Here is a 14,300-nt window from a genome sequence, read left to right on the forward strand (position 1 = left end):
CTATACACTGTTCTCTTTTTTGCTTTTTTCACTTAACCGAAATCTTTTTTTTTCTTCTTGGTCTTTTTAGGGCCGCACCTGCAGCATTTGGAGGTTCCCAGGCTAGGGGTCCAATCAGAGCTGTAGCTGCTGGCCTCTGCCACAGCCACAGCAACATGGGATCCGAGATGCATCTGTGACCTACACCACAGCTCACAGATCCTTAACCCACTGAGGGAGGCCAGGGATCAAACCTGCGTCCTCATGGATGCGAGTCAGTCATTTCTGCCAAGCCGTGACAAGAACTCCGTAACTGAAATCTTGATCACAGCAGAGTGTAGTGATATTCCTTCTTTGTTTATTTATTTATTTGTAGTTACGTAGTTCTCCTTTTTGTGGGTAACCAAACTTGATCCAAGTAGCCTTCTTGTCTTTGTCAGCTCAGGCTGCCGTGACAAACTACCTTAGACTGGGTGTCTTGAAAAACAGAAACTTACTCTCTCCCAGTTCTGAAGGCTGGAAGTCTGAGATCAACGTGCCAGCGTGGTGTGGTTCTAGTGCAGGCTCTCTTCGCGTCCCCCCAGGGAGGACAGAGAGCAAGCTCTCCGTTGTCTCTCCTGAGAGGCGCTCTAATCCCATCAGGAGGGCCCCCTTTTATGACCTCTTTCTCTACCTCATTACCTCCCAGAGGCCTCATCTTCAAATGCCATCACATTGGGGGACTTAGGGCTTCAACAGGAATTTAGGGAGCCCATAAACACGAAGCCGTAACACTCCTCTATTAGTCTAGTAGGACTGCCTAACAACAGACCAGGGGCTGACACAGTACAAATTTATTTTTTTTCAGTTCTGGAGGTCAGAAGTCAACCATCAAGGTACTGTGGGAGTTGGTTTCTGGCAAAGCCTCTTTCTGGCTTTGTAGATGGCCACCTTCTTGCTATGTCCTTACATGGCCTTCCTCTGCGTGTGTGTGCACACAGAGAGCAAGCCCTCTGTTGTCAGTTTGTTCCTCTTCTTCTAAGTACACCTGTCCTATCAGAATAAGGCCCCACCCTGCAACCTCACTTAACCTTTGTTACCTCCTTAAAAGCCCTATCCAAATGCAGACACACTGGGGTTAGGGCTTCAACACAGGAATTTGAGAGAACCCCGTTAGGTCCAAAATACCTCTTATTGATGGACTTTTGGGTTGTTTCTGATCTTTTGCTTTTACAGGTGGCACTGCATGAATGACCTTGTACCTGTGTCATTTTGTCTTTTTGCCAGTCTGTCTTTGGAACCTATTTCTAGACGTGGGCTTCCTGCTGTCAGAGAGTCAGTGCACATGTCATTTGGCTGGGCATTGCCCACTTCTCCTCCATAGGGATTATACCCTTGTGCATTCCCAACCATCGTTTATGAAAGGGCCTTACAGCCTCACCAACAGAGTATGCTGTCACACTCCTTGATTTTTTTCCCCAAGCTGATAGCTAAGAAATGGTACCTCAGTGGGTTTTAATTTGCAGCTCCAGCAGGAGTGACGTAGAGCCTCTTTTCTTCTGCGTGAAGACGGTGTGCGTGTTTTCTTCTGTGAACCATCTGGTCCTATCTTCTGTTAGTTGGTCAGCTTGGTTGCAGTAGTAAATGACCTCAATCTAGCAATGGAATTCTATTTAACCACAGATTCATTTCTCGCTTTTATTGTCCAGCCCCTATGCAGAACACGTTATTACGGCTGAGAGAAAGAGCAAGATTGCTGGTGGAAACATGCACTGTCTCTTAAAGATTCTGCTCAGATGTGATATGTGTCACATCCGCTCACTTGCCGTTGGTCAGAGCAAGTCAGATGGCCAGACCCATCCCCAGGGAGTGGTGGGGGGCGGGGCGGCGGGGCTTCAAATGCTCTCCCAAAGGAGGTACCACAGGTCTCATTGGCAGGAAGGCAGGGTGGGGAAATATAAAACCCTCTTGTTCACATTTCTGTAGAAGAACCATGTGGCTCTTCTGTTTTATCACCAAAGTTATGTAAACATGTAAATCATGTCCCTCTAATATACAGTAAGCTCCTTAGGGGTAGGGCTGTTTTTTGCTTACTGTTATATCCCCAATGCCTAGCACATTCTCTGGCATATTCTAAAGAGTCCTTGAATGGTTTTGAACAAATAATTGTAATTGTAATTATTTTTTCCTAACTTTTCAAATATCAATCTTAGGTTTTCATGGCTTAATATATGATAACAAAACCGAATCTATGAGGACAATTAACCTCCTTCAACGAATGAATATTTACCAAGAGGTTTTTCTCGGTATTTTATATAGAGTTCTACCCATACAGGTATGTTGCATTCTGTGACAATGAATTTAATATCAGATGAAAGTCAGAGTCTGCCATTTTAAGTTGAACGTTTCACATGTTTTTTCTTATCTTCAGCTGGCTTGATAAAAACAGTATCCTAACTTTCCCTATACATATTGTGAATTTTGCTTTTTATTTATCTTTTATAAGGTATTTTTTGCATACAGATGCTTCCAGGCTTATAAGTATGCAGTCTAGAAGCTGATACATATTTTCATTTGGAAATACAGAATTACTCCTCATTTGTCTTTGAAATTTAAAAAAAAAAAAAAAAAAACCTGGAAAACTAGCAAATCACTTGCAAATCTCACATGAATAAGGTAACAATGAGGTGTAAAACTCATCTGAAAAATGAAGCGGAGACCTGAAGACTCCCTTCCCTCCTCTGCTCTTGATAGTGAGAAGAAAGGCTGCCACCCCATTTACATGGGAAGGAGTGATGTAGGCTTATTTCTTGAAATTAATGCCCAGTTTCTGAATATTAAATTTCTACTGTCGTATTTTTTAAATTGCAATGAGAAGGAGTAAGCCTTCTCTAAGAGACCTTTTTTTTATTGTTCTCTTTTACAGAAATATTTGGAGCCAGTTTATTTTTATATTTACACCTTATTTGGACTCCAAGCAATCTATGTCACAGCTCTTTATATAACCAGCTGGCTCCTGAGTGGTACGTGGCTATCAGGACTATTAGCAGCTTTCTGGTATGTCACCAATAGGTGAGTTAGAGTCTGTACTCCTTTCTCCCTTTCTAAAATGTAAGTTGGAGGAGTTCCCACTGTGGCTCAGTGGGTTAAGAATCAGATTGCAGAGTCTTGGGTCACTGTGGAGGCACGGGTTTAGTTCCTGGCCTGGCACAGTAGTAGGCTAAGGATCCAGCATTGCCACAGCTCTGGTGTAGGTCACAGCTGCAGCTCGGATTCAATCCCTGGCCTGGAAACTTGCATATGCCGTGGGTGTAACCAAAAAAAATAAAAAAATTAAAAAAACAAACAAACAATAAAATAAAATGTAAATTAAAGTGAAGTTATTTCATTTCCAGTTTAAAGAAAATTGTTTGGCCACATTCGTATGGGAATATTTTTTCTTTGGAATACCTAGCGGAATGTGTCTTATTTAGTAAGGTAGAGAGTCCTACTTATATATATTGACAGCTTAGGAACAAAACATTGAATTGTAAATCAAGAGAATCATCCGTGCTGTTGCCAGCTTGCTGTGCCACGTATCTTATCTCTTAAAAGATTTAATAATATCTTTTTTCCCCAGCCTTTGTAGGATTATATGCAGCCCATAATTAGCAAAGCAGAAAGCACTGTACAAATCAAGGAAGCTCTTATATTATTAAATTAATATCTATTAATTTCTCAATATCAGTGTTATGAAATAACACTTTTTAAAAATATTCAAAATATATTGAATTATTGCTTAGCCTATAGAAACAACACCAATATTCAGTAGCAGTGTTAAAATTTGAGTGAGTTCTAGTATTGATTTTATGTTGTAACCCTAAATAAATTACTTTTTATTATAACCTTACTGAGTGCTTAATATATGCCATGCACTTTATATCCTGCTTTATATGTATTATTTTAACAACTCTATAGGGCACATATTCTTATTATTATTAGCACTGTAAAGATGAGGTAATTGAAGCTTAAAAGGTTAAGTTTTATATACACATGCATATATACATAACATATTTAGGTTTTATAAATATATGTATTATGTATGTATATCTCAAAAGGTTAAGTTATGTGTGTATATATAAGAGACTATTTATATTGGCATATATATGTATATATAGACAAAGGCATATACACACACATGCACACACAGAGCTAAGTCTTGCTCAGAATTCAAATGCAGGGTGTGAGACCACTATGTTATGCTGCCTCTTAATATTTTAATCTTACATATTAGTTTCTGCTAAGAGTAAATGGAAGTCAATTTTTTTTTTTGTCTTCTTAGGGCCGCATATGCAGCATATGAAAGTTCCCAGGCTGGCCACCTGCACCACAGCCACAGCAACACCAGATTCGAGCCACATTTGCGACTTACAGCACAGCTCACGGCAGTCGTGGATCCTTAACCCATGAGCGAGACCAGGGATCGAACCTGCGTTCTTATGGATACTAGTCAGATTGGTTTCCACTGAGCCACAACAGGAACTCCAAATGGAAGTCAAATTTATTGTTCCTACTAAAAGTGGATAAAAGACATTTATTGAATGCCTAGTATGCATAGGGGTGGTTCTTGGTACCTGGTGCACAAAGTGGAAAACTTAACTATACTTGCCCTCTAGGGGGACAAGGAGCTTTTAAAAATTATTATCAGTGACAAATTTAAGACACAAGTATAAAGCACTGAAGAAATACAGAAAAGGGAGAATGCAAAATGTTGCCAGTTAGCCTTAGTAAAATTGGAGAGAAATAAAAGTATGAGGCAGTTTGACATGAACATTCATGGTTTAGGAGTCACAGTGACATGAGTTTGAACTCTAATTCTGCCACTTAGCTAACTGCATACCTGTGGACAGTTAACTTAAATTTTCTCAATGCCATTTTTATGTTACAGGGATGATGATGACAAGGACAAATTGAGAACCAGTAACCAAAACCTAAATATACTTCATGTAATATATCTTTCACTTTAGGAAATCTTTGAGGTAATGACAGTAAAAATGACTGCTTTGGCTCTTTGTGTTATCTCTGTGCAGAATAGATACCACAAGGGTTGAATTTACCATCCCACTGAGAGAGAATTGGGCGCTGCCATTCTTTGCAATTCAGATAGCAGCAATTACCTATTTCCTGAGGCCAAACTTGCAGCCTCTTTCTCAAGTAAGTTTTATAAGACTTTGTCTATATTTTTAGTACTCCAGTTTTATCTAAGAAGCTTCAGAAAATGTGATATTCATAGTTAATAGTTCTTATTCCATGACCAATTTTTAAACTTGAGTTAAATTTTCCTTTTCTAAACGTTCTCCTACTTTGCAAAGAAAATGTTTTCTCTTTTGATGTTAAAAATGTACTCTCTATTATCTGCCCTTAAGTAGTTGCAGCAAACCCACACAATTTCTGCAAAACTGTCAGAATTTTTAAGCCATTGCTCTTGAGCTGTGATTTGGTGCTTTATCACCTCCATAATAGTATGGAGTACACATACCGTATGTGGACATTTATATGCAAAGTGTCACTTTAGGATGGTTAGAGCTTAAATAACAAAGGCAAGAGTTTTCAGAGCAACAGTTTATAGTTTTTCTGTTTCACTTATAGAGATACTGGCTGCTCTTGAGAAAACTTGTCTGCGAGGCTTTTTATTACTAAAGACATGTAAATTATACAAAGGTTTTCTTTTTACAGAGGCTGACACTTCTTGCCATTTTCACATCAACTTTTCTCTTTAGTCTGACATGGCAGTTTAATCAGTTTATGATGCTGATGCAGGCATTAGTGCTGTTCACACTGGATTCCTTGGACATGCTGCCAGCAGTAAAGGTAAGCTTTACTCTCTTTTCTCACTTGAGATGGTCATTGTTTAATGTTTTATGTCATAGAATGAGCTCAGAATACGCACAGGCTTAATGATAAAGTTGAAGCTGCTTCTTAGCTATACTGTAAACTATACATATGCTCTCGTCAGTTGAAACTGAGTAATCGATGCAGCCTTGTTTGACCATCTTAACTTTTATTCTGCTGTTTTTACATAAAAGATGGATTCATTTGGAGCACAGATGTCTAGATCAGTTCTCCTTAATAAAGTTATCTTAAATTTTAAATTAAAGACAGTTGGAGTTCCAGCTGTAGCTCAGCAGGTTAAGAACCTGACTAGTATCCATGAGGATGTGGGTTTTATTTCTGGCCTCACTCAGTGGGTTAAGGATCCGGCGATGCTGCAAGCTGCGGCAGAGGTCACAGATGTGGCTCAGATCCTGCACTGCTGTGACTGGTTTAGGCTGGCAGCTTCAGCTCTGATGTGAATTTCTATATGCTGCAGGCACGGCCCTAAAAAGAAAATAAATATGTATATATATTTATTATAAGTTGTATTATCATATACTATAAATTTATTATCATATATATGATAGCTCTTTTAAAGTGTGTTCCTTTCTTTAAGGAAATCAACAACTTTTGTTATATGAGTGTATAACAACTTTTTTGTGGTACTTTATAAAATTTTCATAGTAACATTTAGCAATATAGGATGTGAATTGGTCAAAGGTCACAATGAAATAAGGAAATTATAAAGGAAGCCATTCTTTGTCTCCCAGTGTGTGCTGCTGCCATTTAACTGCATGGTTTTTGTCATGTGCAGAAGTAATGTATTGTGTATGTTTTTAAGTTGCTCATAGTAAAGTAACAGTAACGTAAGTATTTTCCAAGCATAATAAAACATTATCACCAGATCTAAGGCAGCAAGATAATCTAAGAGAGAAGAGTTACATTCATATATTCCATGTCAAAAGAGTTGCAGACGATCTTTGGAAATGGATTGAACCTGAGTTAGGAAATATTTAAAGTCAACCAGCAATATATAGTGTCTGTCCACTGTGCCATTATAGTGGGATAGGCACCGCGGAAAATTCCGACCTGTGTAAGACATTGTCCCATCCGTAGGAAGTTTGCCATCTAGCTTGAGGGAAAAAAATGTCTGTACAATTAGGTGTCTGTTTATCTGCAGATGTCAGTTATAGATGTAATAAGAATAAATGCTAAAATCTAGAAGAGGAAAGTTCTTTTTAGGCTGGAAATGTTTCACAGAAGTGGGAGGCTAGAGCTGGACCAAAAATGAGGAGAGTAGAATTTGGTTGGGGTATGAGGTGGCAGGATGTGAGGGTAAAGAAAGCAAGTGGAAAAGCCAAAGTTAAAATGTGTGCGTGTGTGTGGTATTAGATAATACTGGAGCCCACATGCCACTAAAAGCTGCATGTGCAAATGAAGCTGAGTCTATTCCCGACTGTTTACATTTGCTTTCCTGTTTTATAATGTCTTTATACTTTGTTCATGAGACCTGCAAGCTGAGGGGAAGAGGTGCCTAGATGCCTATTTCTTCTTGTCAGATGCTCCTAGGCCAGTTGGTATCATATGCGATATCACTTTTATCCCCATCTAGCAGGTGCTTTCAAAAGAACGCTGTACATTTTACCATAAACAATAAATTAGGAAGTTCCCATTGTGGCTCAGTGGTAACAAACCCAACTAGCATCCACGAGAACGTGGGTTCGATCCCTGGCCTCACTCAGTGGGTTAATGATCTGGCGTTGCCGTGAACTGTGGTGTAGGTCACAGACACGGCTTGGATCCTCTGTTGCTGTGGCTGTAGGCCTACAGCTGAAGCTCTGATTTGACCCCTAGCCTGGGAACCTCCGTATGCTGCAGATGCTGCCCTAAAAAGCAAAAATAAAAAATAAAATAAAAAACTAAAATGTCTATATAAAGAGAAAAGTTTCCAAAAATACATACATTATTAGCAATCAGCTCTGTGATTAATGCTCTTATCTTCTATTTGCTCTTTGGATTTCTAGAATTTTTCTGTAGTGAACGTCTCTTTCTTTTTCTTTTAAAATTAGAAAACAGAATAAAAGGTACTTTTTTGATATACAAAACTAAATAATACAATTAATTTGTTTCATACTCAGTTCTAAACGTCATTGAACTTTTACATTTGGAACTGTTGGTGGTAGAAGTATTTATACTTGTCAGAATTTAAGGAGGAACAGTATTATAACGAAAGGATCCTGGGTTATAAACCAAGTTGCTTCTATTAACTCTGAAAATAACTAGCTCTTTAAACTTTGTCAAGGGATTTAACTTCTTAGAGCCTTAGTTTCTTCATAAATTGGAATCACTGATCTTTAATCCTGTCAAGTGGGAAAGACAGAATAATTGGCTTAGAAGGTAATACAGATTCAGAACCCGATGTGATAAGAAGCAGTATCTTGTTCGGTACATGTCATTTCCTTTTCATGGATGATGGGAAATCTCTTACCATCAAAAGATTAAATTTTTGGTGAGAAATGTATACAGGGTTTTTAAATATAAAACATAGCATTAAGTGTTATAAAGCATATACTTCTGTTGCATTGAAGACTAAAGAATATGGAGGGTACCCATTGTGAAAACAACAAGACACATTAATGATCAGTTCCTAAGAGGCAATTTTTAAGTACTCGGTATGGTTCCAGACAAGGTAGAGTAAATGCACTTCTCCTTATTCCTCCCACTGAGTACAACTAAAAGCCCTGGACAATATGTAAAAAACAAACATAAGGTGATTTTGAGAGATGGAGAACAGAAAGTACATTACGCTGAGAGATCTTGAGACCAGAGGAAGAACATGACAGTGAGTTCCCTAGGTTTTCTTTTTGCTGCATATATCTCACACTAGGTACTGGGAAAGTCAGCAACTGGGAAATACCAATGGACTCAGACCAGAAAAGCCCCAACAAAAGCCAAAAAGACCGTAAAGGGAGAAGCATGAAGGCCAGCCACATGGAGAACCTTCAACTCCTACCCACTGGTATTGAGACATTCCCTCCCCTCCATGTCAGCAGAAGCCTTGTAGGGATCCTAAACTTTCATCTTTACCCAGCAGTAATGAGACACTGCTTTTTCCCACCTCCCCAAAGGTCCGTGGAGGTCAGATGGACACCCTGGACATCTAGACCCATCTGGAAATAATGAGGCCACATCCTTTGCTCAATGGCATGATGCTGGCATGGTGTCAGAGGAGGTCTGCCGACACAGAAGATTTACATAAGATTCAGCATTCCATAGCATAATACAGTACAATTGAAAGTCATGTGTTAAACCAGGGAAATCTCTCTTGAATGAACTGAAATGATCGACAGGTGCCAATACCAAGTCACACAGAAGCTAAATTATTTGACAAGGAATTTAAAATAGCCATCATAAAAAAATTATCATTGAGCATTTACAAACACACTTAAAACAAATGAAAAATAGAAAGTTTCAAAAAAGATTTAGAGGATAAAAAGAAGAAGCAAATGGAAATTTTAGAACTGAAAAATTCCAATAATGAAAAGAAAAAACTAAGTAGATGGAATCAAGAGTAGAATGGGTGGTCAGAGGAATGAATCAGTGAATTTGAAGACAGGACAATTTAGAAATGACCTAATTTGAACAAGAAAATAGACTGGAAAAAATGAACAATGCCTCAGAGACCTGTGGGACCATAGCGAAAAGTCTAACAGTCATGTAATCAGAATCCCAAATGGAGAGAAAGAATGTGAGGCTGAAAAAAAAAATGTTTTGAGGAATGGGTGAAAACTTCCCAAATTTGGTAGAACCCACAGAATCAAGAAGCTGAACTAATGTCAAATAGGATAAACCCAAATAAATCAATGCTAAAACACATCCTTTTTTTTTTTTTTTTTTTCCTGTTTTACTGCCACACCCATAGCACATGGAAGTTTCCAGGCTAGAGCTTGAATTGAAGCTGCAGCTGAGGTCAACACCATAGCCAGAGCAGCACTGGATCTGAGCCTCATCTGTGACCTACACTGCAGCTTGCAGCAACACCAGATAGATCCTTAACCCACTGAGTGCGGCCAGGGATTGAACCCACAACCTCACAGACATTATGTCAGGTTTTTAACCCACTGAGCCACAATGGGAACTCCCCAGGATTATTCTAATCAAACTTCTGAAGACTAAAGATAAAGAAAAAAATCTTGAAAGCAGTCAGAGAAAAATGATACCTATAGGGGAAAACCAATTTGAAAGACATTGGGTTTTTCATCAGAAACCATGGTGCTGAAAGAAAAGAATGGTCAACCCAGAGCCCTCTACCCAGCAAAAGTGTCTTTCAGGAGAGAAAGGAAAATCAGAACATTCTCAGATGAAGGAAAACTAACAGAATTTGTTACCAACAGACCTATTGTTAAAAAAAAAAAGGCTAAATGAAATTCTTGAAACAAAAGGAAATGATAAGAAACGTTGGGACATTAGGAAAAGAGAAAAGGCAATCAAAAGAAAAATATGAATAAACATAATAAACATCTTCTCATCTTGAGTTTTCTACATTGATAGCTAAAGCAAAAATTATAATATTGTCTTAATATTATAAAATTCAATTATGAATGTTTAATGTAATAACCCAGAACAACCACTAAAAAATCTGTACCAAAAGATACATTTTAAAGTACTTTATAAAGTAAAAATAGAAATCTAAGAATGGTCAAATAACCCACGGGAAGCCAGGAAAAAAAACAGAAATGGAAAACAGAGTGAACAAACAGCAAATGGTAAAATGGCAGATTTAAGGCCTCTGTCATATCAATAATTACATTAAAGATAAATGATCTAAATACAGCAATTTAAAGACAGGTGGGTAGAGTAGACTAAGAAAGCACAACTTGGAGTTCTCGTCGTGGCGCAGCAGAAACGAATCCGACTAGGAATCATGAGGTTGCGGGTTCTATCCCTCACCTTGCTCAGTGGGTTAAGGATCCGGCGTTGCCGTGAGCTGTGGTGTAGGCTGCAGACGCAGCTCGGATCTGGTGTTGCTGTGGCTCTGGCGTAGGCCAGAGGCTACAGATCCAATCAGACTCCTAAACTGGGAAACTCCATATGCCGCAGGTGGGGCCCTAAAAAGACAAAAGCGGACAAAAAAGATGAAAGAAAGCACAACTCAGTTGTTGTCTGTAAGAAACTCATGTCAAACAAACAATATAGGTAGATTGAAAGGAAAAGTATGGGAAAAGATACACCATGCAGATATTAATCAAAAGAAAGTAAGGGTACCTATATTAATATCAGCAAAAGTAGGTGGGAGTGCAAAGAAAATTACCAGAACATTATATAATGATAAAAGTGTTAACCTACCAAGAAGACATAGCAATCCTAAGTGTATATGCACTAAATTACAGTGCCATAATATATATGAAGCAAAAACTGATAAACTGAAGGGAGAAATAGACAAACCCACAAATAGAGTTGAGGACTTCGACACTTCTCTCTCAATGATTGAGAATCAGACAGAAATCATTAAGGATAACAGAACTCAACAACACCATCAACCCATGAGGTCTATCCAACATTTAGAGAACACTCCACCCAACTACAGCAGAATACTCAATGGATTGAATCAATGGATTCAAACTAGAAATCCAATAATTGGAAACTAACCACACTTCTAAATAATCTATGGGTCAAAGAGGAAGCCTAGAGGAAACATTGAACTCATTGACAACAAAAATGCAACATATCAAACCTTGTAGGATGCAGCTAAAGCAGCACTAAGGAAAATGTATGACACTAAACACAATAGAGAAAATTAGTGAAATAAAACTAGTTCATTCAGAAGATCAGTAAAATTACAAACCTCCATAATTGCCTTGAAGCATTAAGAACTCACTGTTAACAGACTTTGATACCAAAATTTTGAATCTCTGTAGTACTGCTTATGTTCTAGACAGTATGGCGTAATGATTAAGAACACAGACTCTAGAAGAAGGATAGGTGGCATTTGGGTGTAAAGACCATTAATACACCATGTTAGAAAAAATGAGTGGAAATAACACTGCAATTGTAAATTCAAGGGCTTGGTTTTCAATTCTTGCCCCCCTAGTTAGTAGTTTAAAAATAAGTATTTGTTCATTTGTAAAATTGGAATAATATATTCCTTACAATGCTATTTTAAGGGGGTTGAATTACATAATATATATACCTAGTATATAACAATCATATTAAAAATATTTGGAATATGAAGGCTTTTGTGATGCTTCAGAATGCTTAAGGAAAACACGCTAATATAATATCCCTAAGAATAAAATAAAACAATTACAGGAGTGGTATTTATTAACTTATTTATTTTTTAATTTGTATGCAATAGAATTCACTTTTGGGGGACATAGGATAATTATATGCTTAACTTTGAAATTGTTTCCTACAGTGTCTGTAGCATTTGCCTTCTTTCAGAAAATTAATGAGAGATTTTTAATTGTTCCTCATCTGTGTAGCCTTGTTAGTATTTTTTATAGTAACCACTTAAATAAATCTGTAATGATTTCATTGTGGTATTAATTTGAATTTCCCTAATGACTAATGATGTTGAATATCTTTTCATGATTATTTTAAAACCAGATATTTTCTTATAATGAAGTGTCTATTAAAATATTTTCCCATAAAAAAAAACAGACTCTAGAACCAGACTTCCTCAGTTTGAATGAGTTGATATATGTGAGTCATTTATAACACTGCCTAGTATTTTATGAATGTCAAAAAAATGTTAACCATGATTAATTATGAATGGTAATAAAGAGTATGAGCATGATCCATTGACGACAATTTAAATTAGTCTACAAAGTAAGAATATATTACTGTTGCCTTGTTTCTAAACTCTGGACTGATAGAACCTGAGAAGCAATATGACTTGTACCACTGATAATCCAGGACTTTCTAGTATACAAACTGCTCAAATTTACACTTCTGGCTGGTCACCTGCAGTGTTTCTCTTGAACCTAGGATATCATTACATTGACCCTTAAGCAACACGGGTTTCACTGTGTAGGTCCATTTTTATGCATATTTTTTTCAATAAATACATATAGTCCTCCATAGTTGGTTGAAGTCATGGATGCAGAAGGCAGACTGTGGAACTTGAACTTCTGAGGATTTTATTGTCTACTGTGGGTCTGGGATCACTGAACATTTATGAAACTATGCACTCTTGTAACAAACTGTTCTTTTTTGTCTAAGTATGCCTACTTGTTACAAAAAGAACCACCAGCATCAAAAAACACCATAATCCACGTACAGACAAAAAACTTTCATTTTTAAAAAACGTATTTCTGAATGAGTCATTATCCTTAAAGAGTTCCCACCAGATTTAATGAGAAAAACATTTACACCCCAGTAGAACAGGGAGCAAAAGATGCAGATACTTCCTAGAAGGAAAAGCATTGAAAAAAATAAAATATGTAGGTACAAACTGAACAAAACTTATATTCCAAAAGTGCAGACTTATACTTTGAAAACTACAGAACATGTTGGAAAGTTTTAAAGAGCTACATAAATTGCAAAGATACCTCATGTTGAAGGATTGGAAGACTCTGTTGTTAGGATGGCAGTACTCCCCCAATTGATCTATAAAGTCAATATAATTCCTTTTAGAATCCCAGCTGCAGAAATCAACAAGCTGATCCTAAAATTCATATGGAAATTCGGGAGACCCAGAATAGCCAAAAAAAAATCATGAAAAAGAAAAACTAAGAAGTCTCATACTTTCCAGTTTTACAATTTCCAAGCTACGGTAATGAAGACAGTATGAGGGAGTTCCCATCGTGGCTCAGCGGTTAACGAATCCGACTAGGAACCATGAGGTTTCGGGTTTGGTCCCTGGCCTCGCTCAGTGGGTTAAGGATCCGGCATTGCTGTGAGCTGTGGTGTAGGTTGCAGACGTGGCTTGGATCCCGCGTTGCTGTGGCTCTGGTGTAGGCTGGTGGCTAGAGCTCTGATTAGACCCCTAGCCTGGGAACCTCCATATTGCCATGGATGGGGCCCTAGGGGGAAAAAAAAAATTAAAAAAAAAAAGACAGTATGATATTGGCAGAAGGATAGACATAAATCAATGGAATAGAATTGAGAGACCAGAAACAGTCAACTGATTTTCAACAAGAGTGTCAAGGTTATTATGGAAAAAGAGTGCTCTTTCCAATAAATGATGCTGGGATAACTAGATATTTGTATGCAAAAAAATGAAGTTGGACCCTGCCCTCTTACCATATACAATAATTAACTCAAACTAGATCATAGACTTAGTTGGAGTTTTTTTGATCGTGTCCACGGCATATGGAAGTACCAAGGCCAAAGACTGAACCTGTGCCACAGCAGCAATCTGAGCCACAACAGTGACAACACTAGATCCTTAACTCACAGAGCCACCAGGGAACTCTGATCATAGATTTAATTTTAAGAGCTAAAACTGAAATGTTTAGAGGATAAAATAGGAATAAATTTTTTTGACT

General features: G+C 37.7%; 1 protein-coding gene and 1 long non-coding RNA gene across 35 annotated transcripts in view; one reads left to right on the forward strand and one right to left on the reverse strand.

Annotated features, from left to right (window-relative positions):
* DPY19L3 (dpy-19 like C-mannosyltransferase 3) overlaps positions 1 to 14,300 on the forward strand; it is a 79,316-nt gene that overhangs the window by 33,026 nt on the left and 31,990 nt on the right. For 18 of the 33 annotated variants that reach the window (XR_014805996.1, XR_014805998.1, XM_084960373.1 and 15 more), the window contains 4 exons: positions 2,172 to 2,293; positions 2,885 to 3,030; positions 5,028 to 5,151; positions 5,674 to 5,808. Coding sequence is in view for 31 of the 33 variants with exons in the window: in XM_084960373.1 (XP_084816499.1) it covers positions 2,172 to 2,293; positions 2,885 to 3,030; positions 5,028 to 5,151; positions 5,674 to 5,808 (527 nt within the window). In the remaining 2 variants the exon portion in view is untranslated. Of the gene's footprint in view, positions 1 to 2,171; positions 2,294 to 2,884; positions 3,031 to 4,885; positions 5,152 to 5,673; positions 5,809 to 14,300 lie in introns of all 33 variants that reach the window. The other 15 variants (XM_084960382.1, XM_084960386.1, XM_084960390.1 and 12 more) reach the window with 2 other exon arrangements.
* Positions 4,518 to 14,300, reverse strand: part of LOC110260976 (uncharacterized) — a 108,355-nt gene continuing 98,572 nt past the window's right edge. Inside the window, exon 7 of one of the 2 annotated variants that reach the window (XR_014806039.1) lies at positions 4,518 to 6,315. This is a non-coding gene — a long non-coding RNA (uncharacterized LOC110260976). The remainder of the gene's footprint in view (positions 6,316 to 14,300) is intronic. The other variant, XR_014806045.1, reaches the window with a different exon arrangement.

The sequence above is a fragment of the Sus scrofa genome, chromosome 6, assembly GCF_054392235.1.
Source record: "Sus scrofa isolate SSC_HxYL_T2T_F1_AM1 chromosome 6, Sscrofa_HxYL_maternal_Yorkshire_Landrace_v2.0, whole genome shotgun sequence".
NCBI lineage: Eukaryota > Metazoa > Chordata > Mammalia > Artiodactyla > Suidae > Sus > Sus scrofa.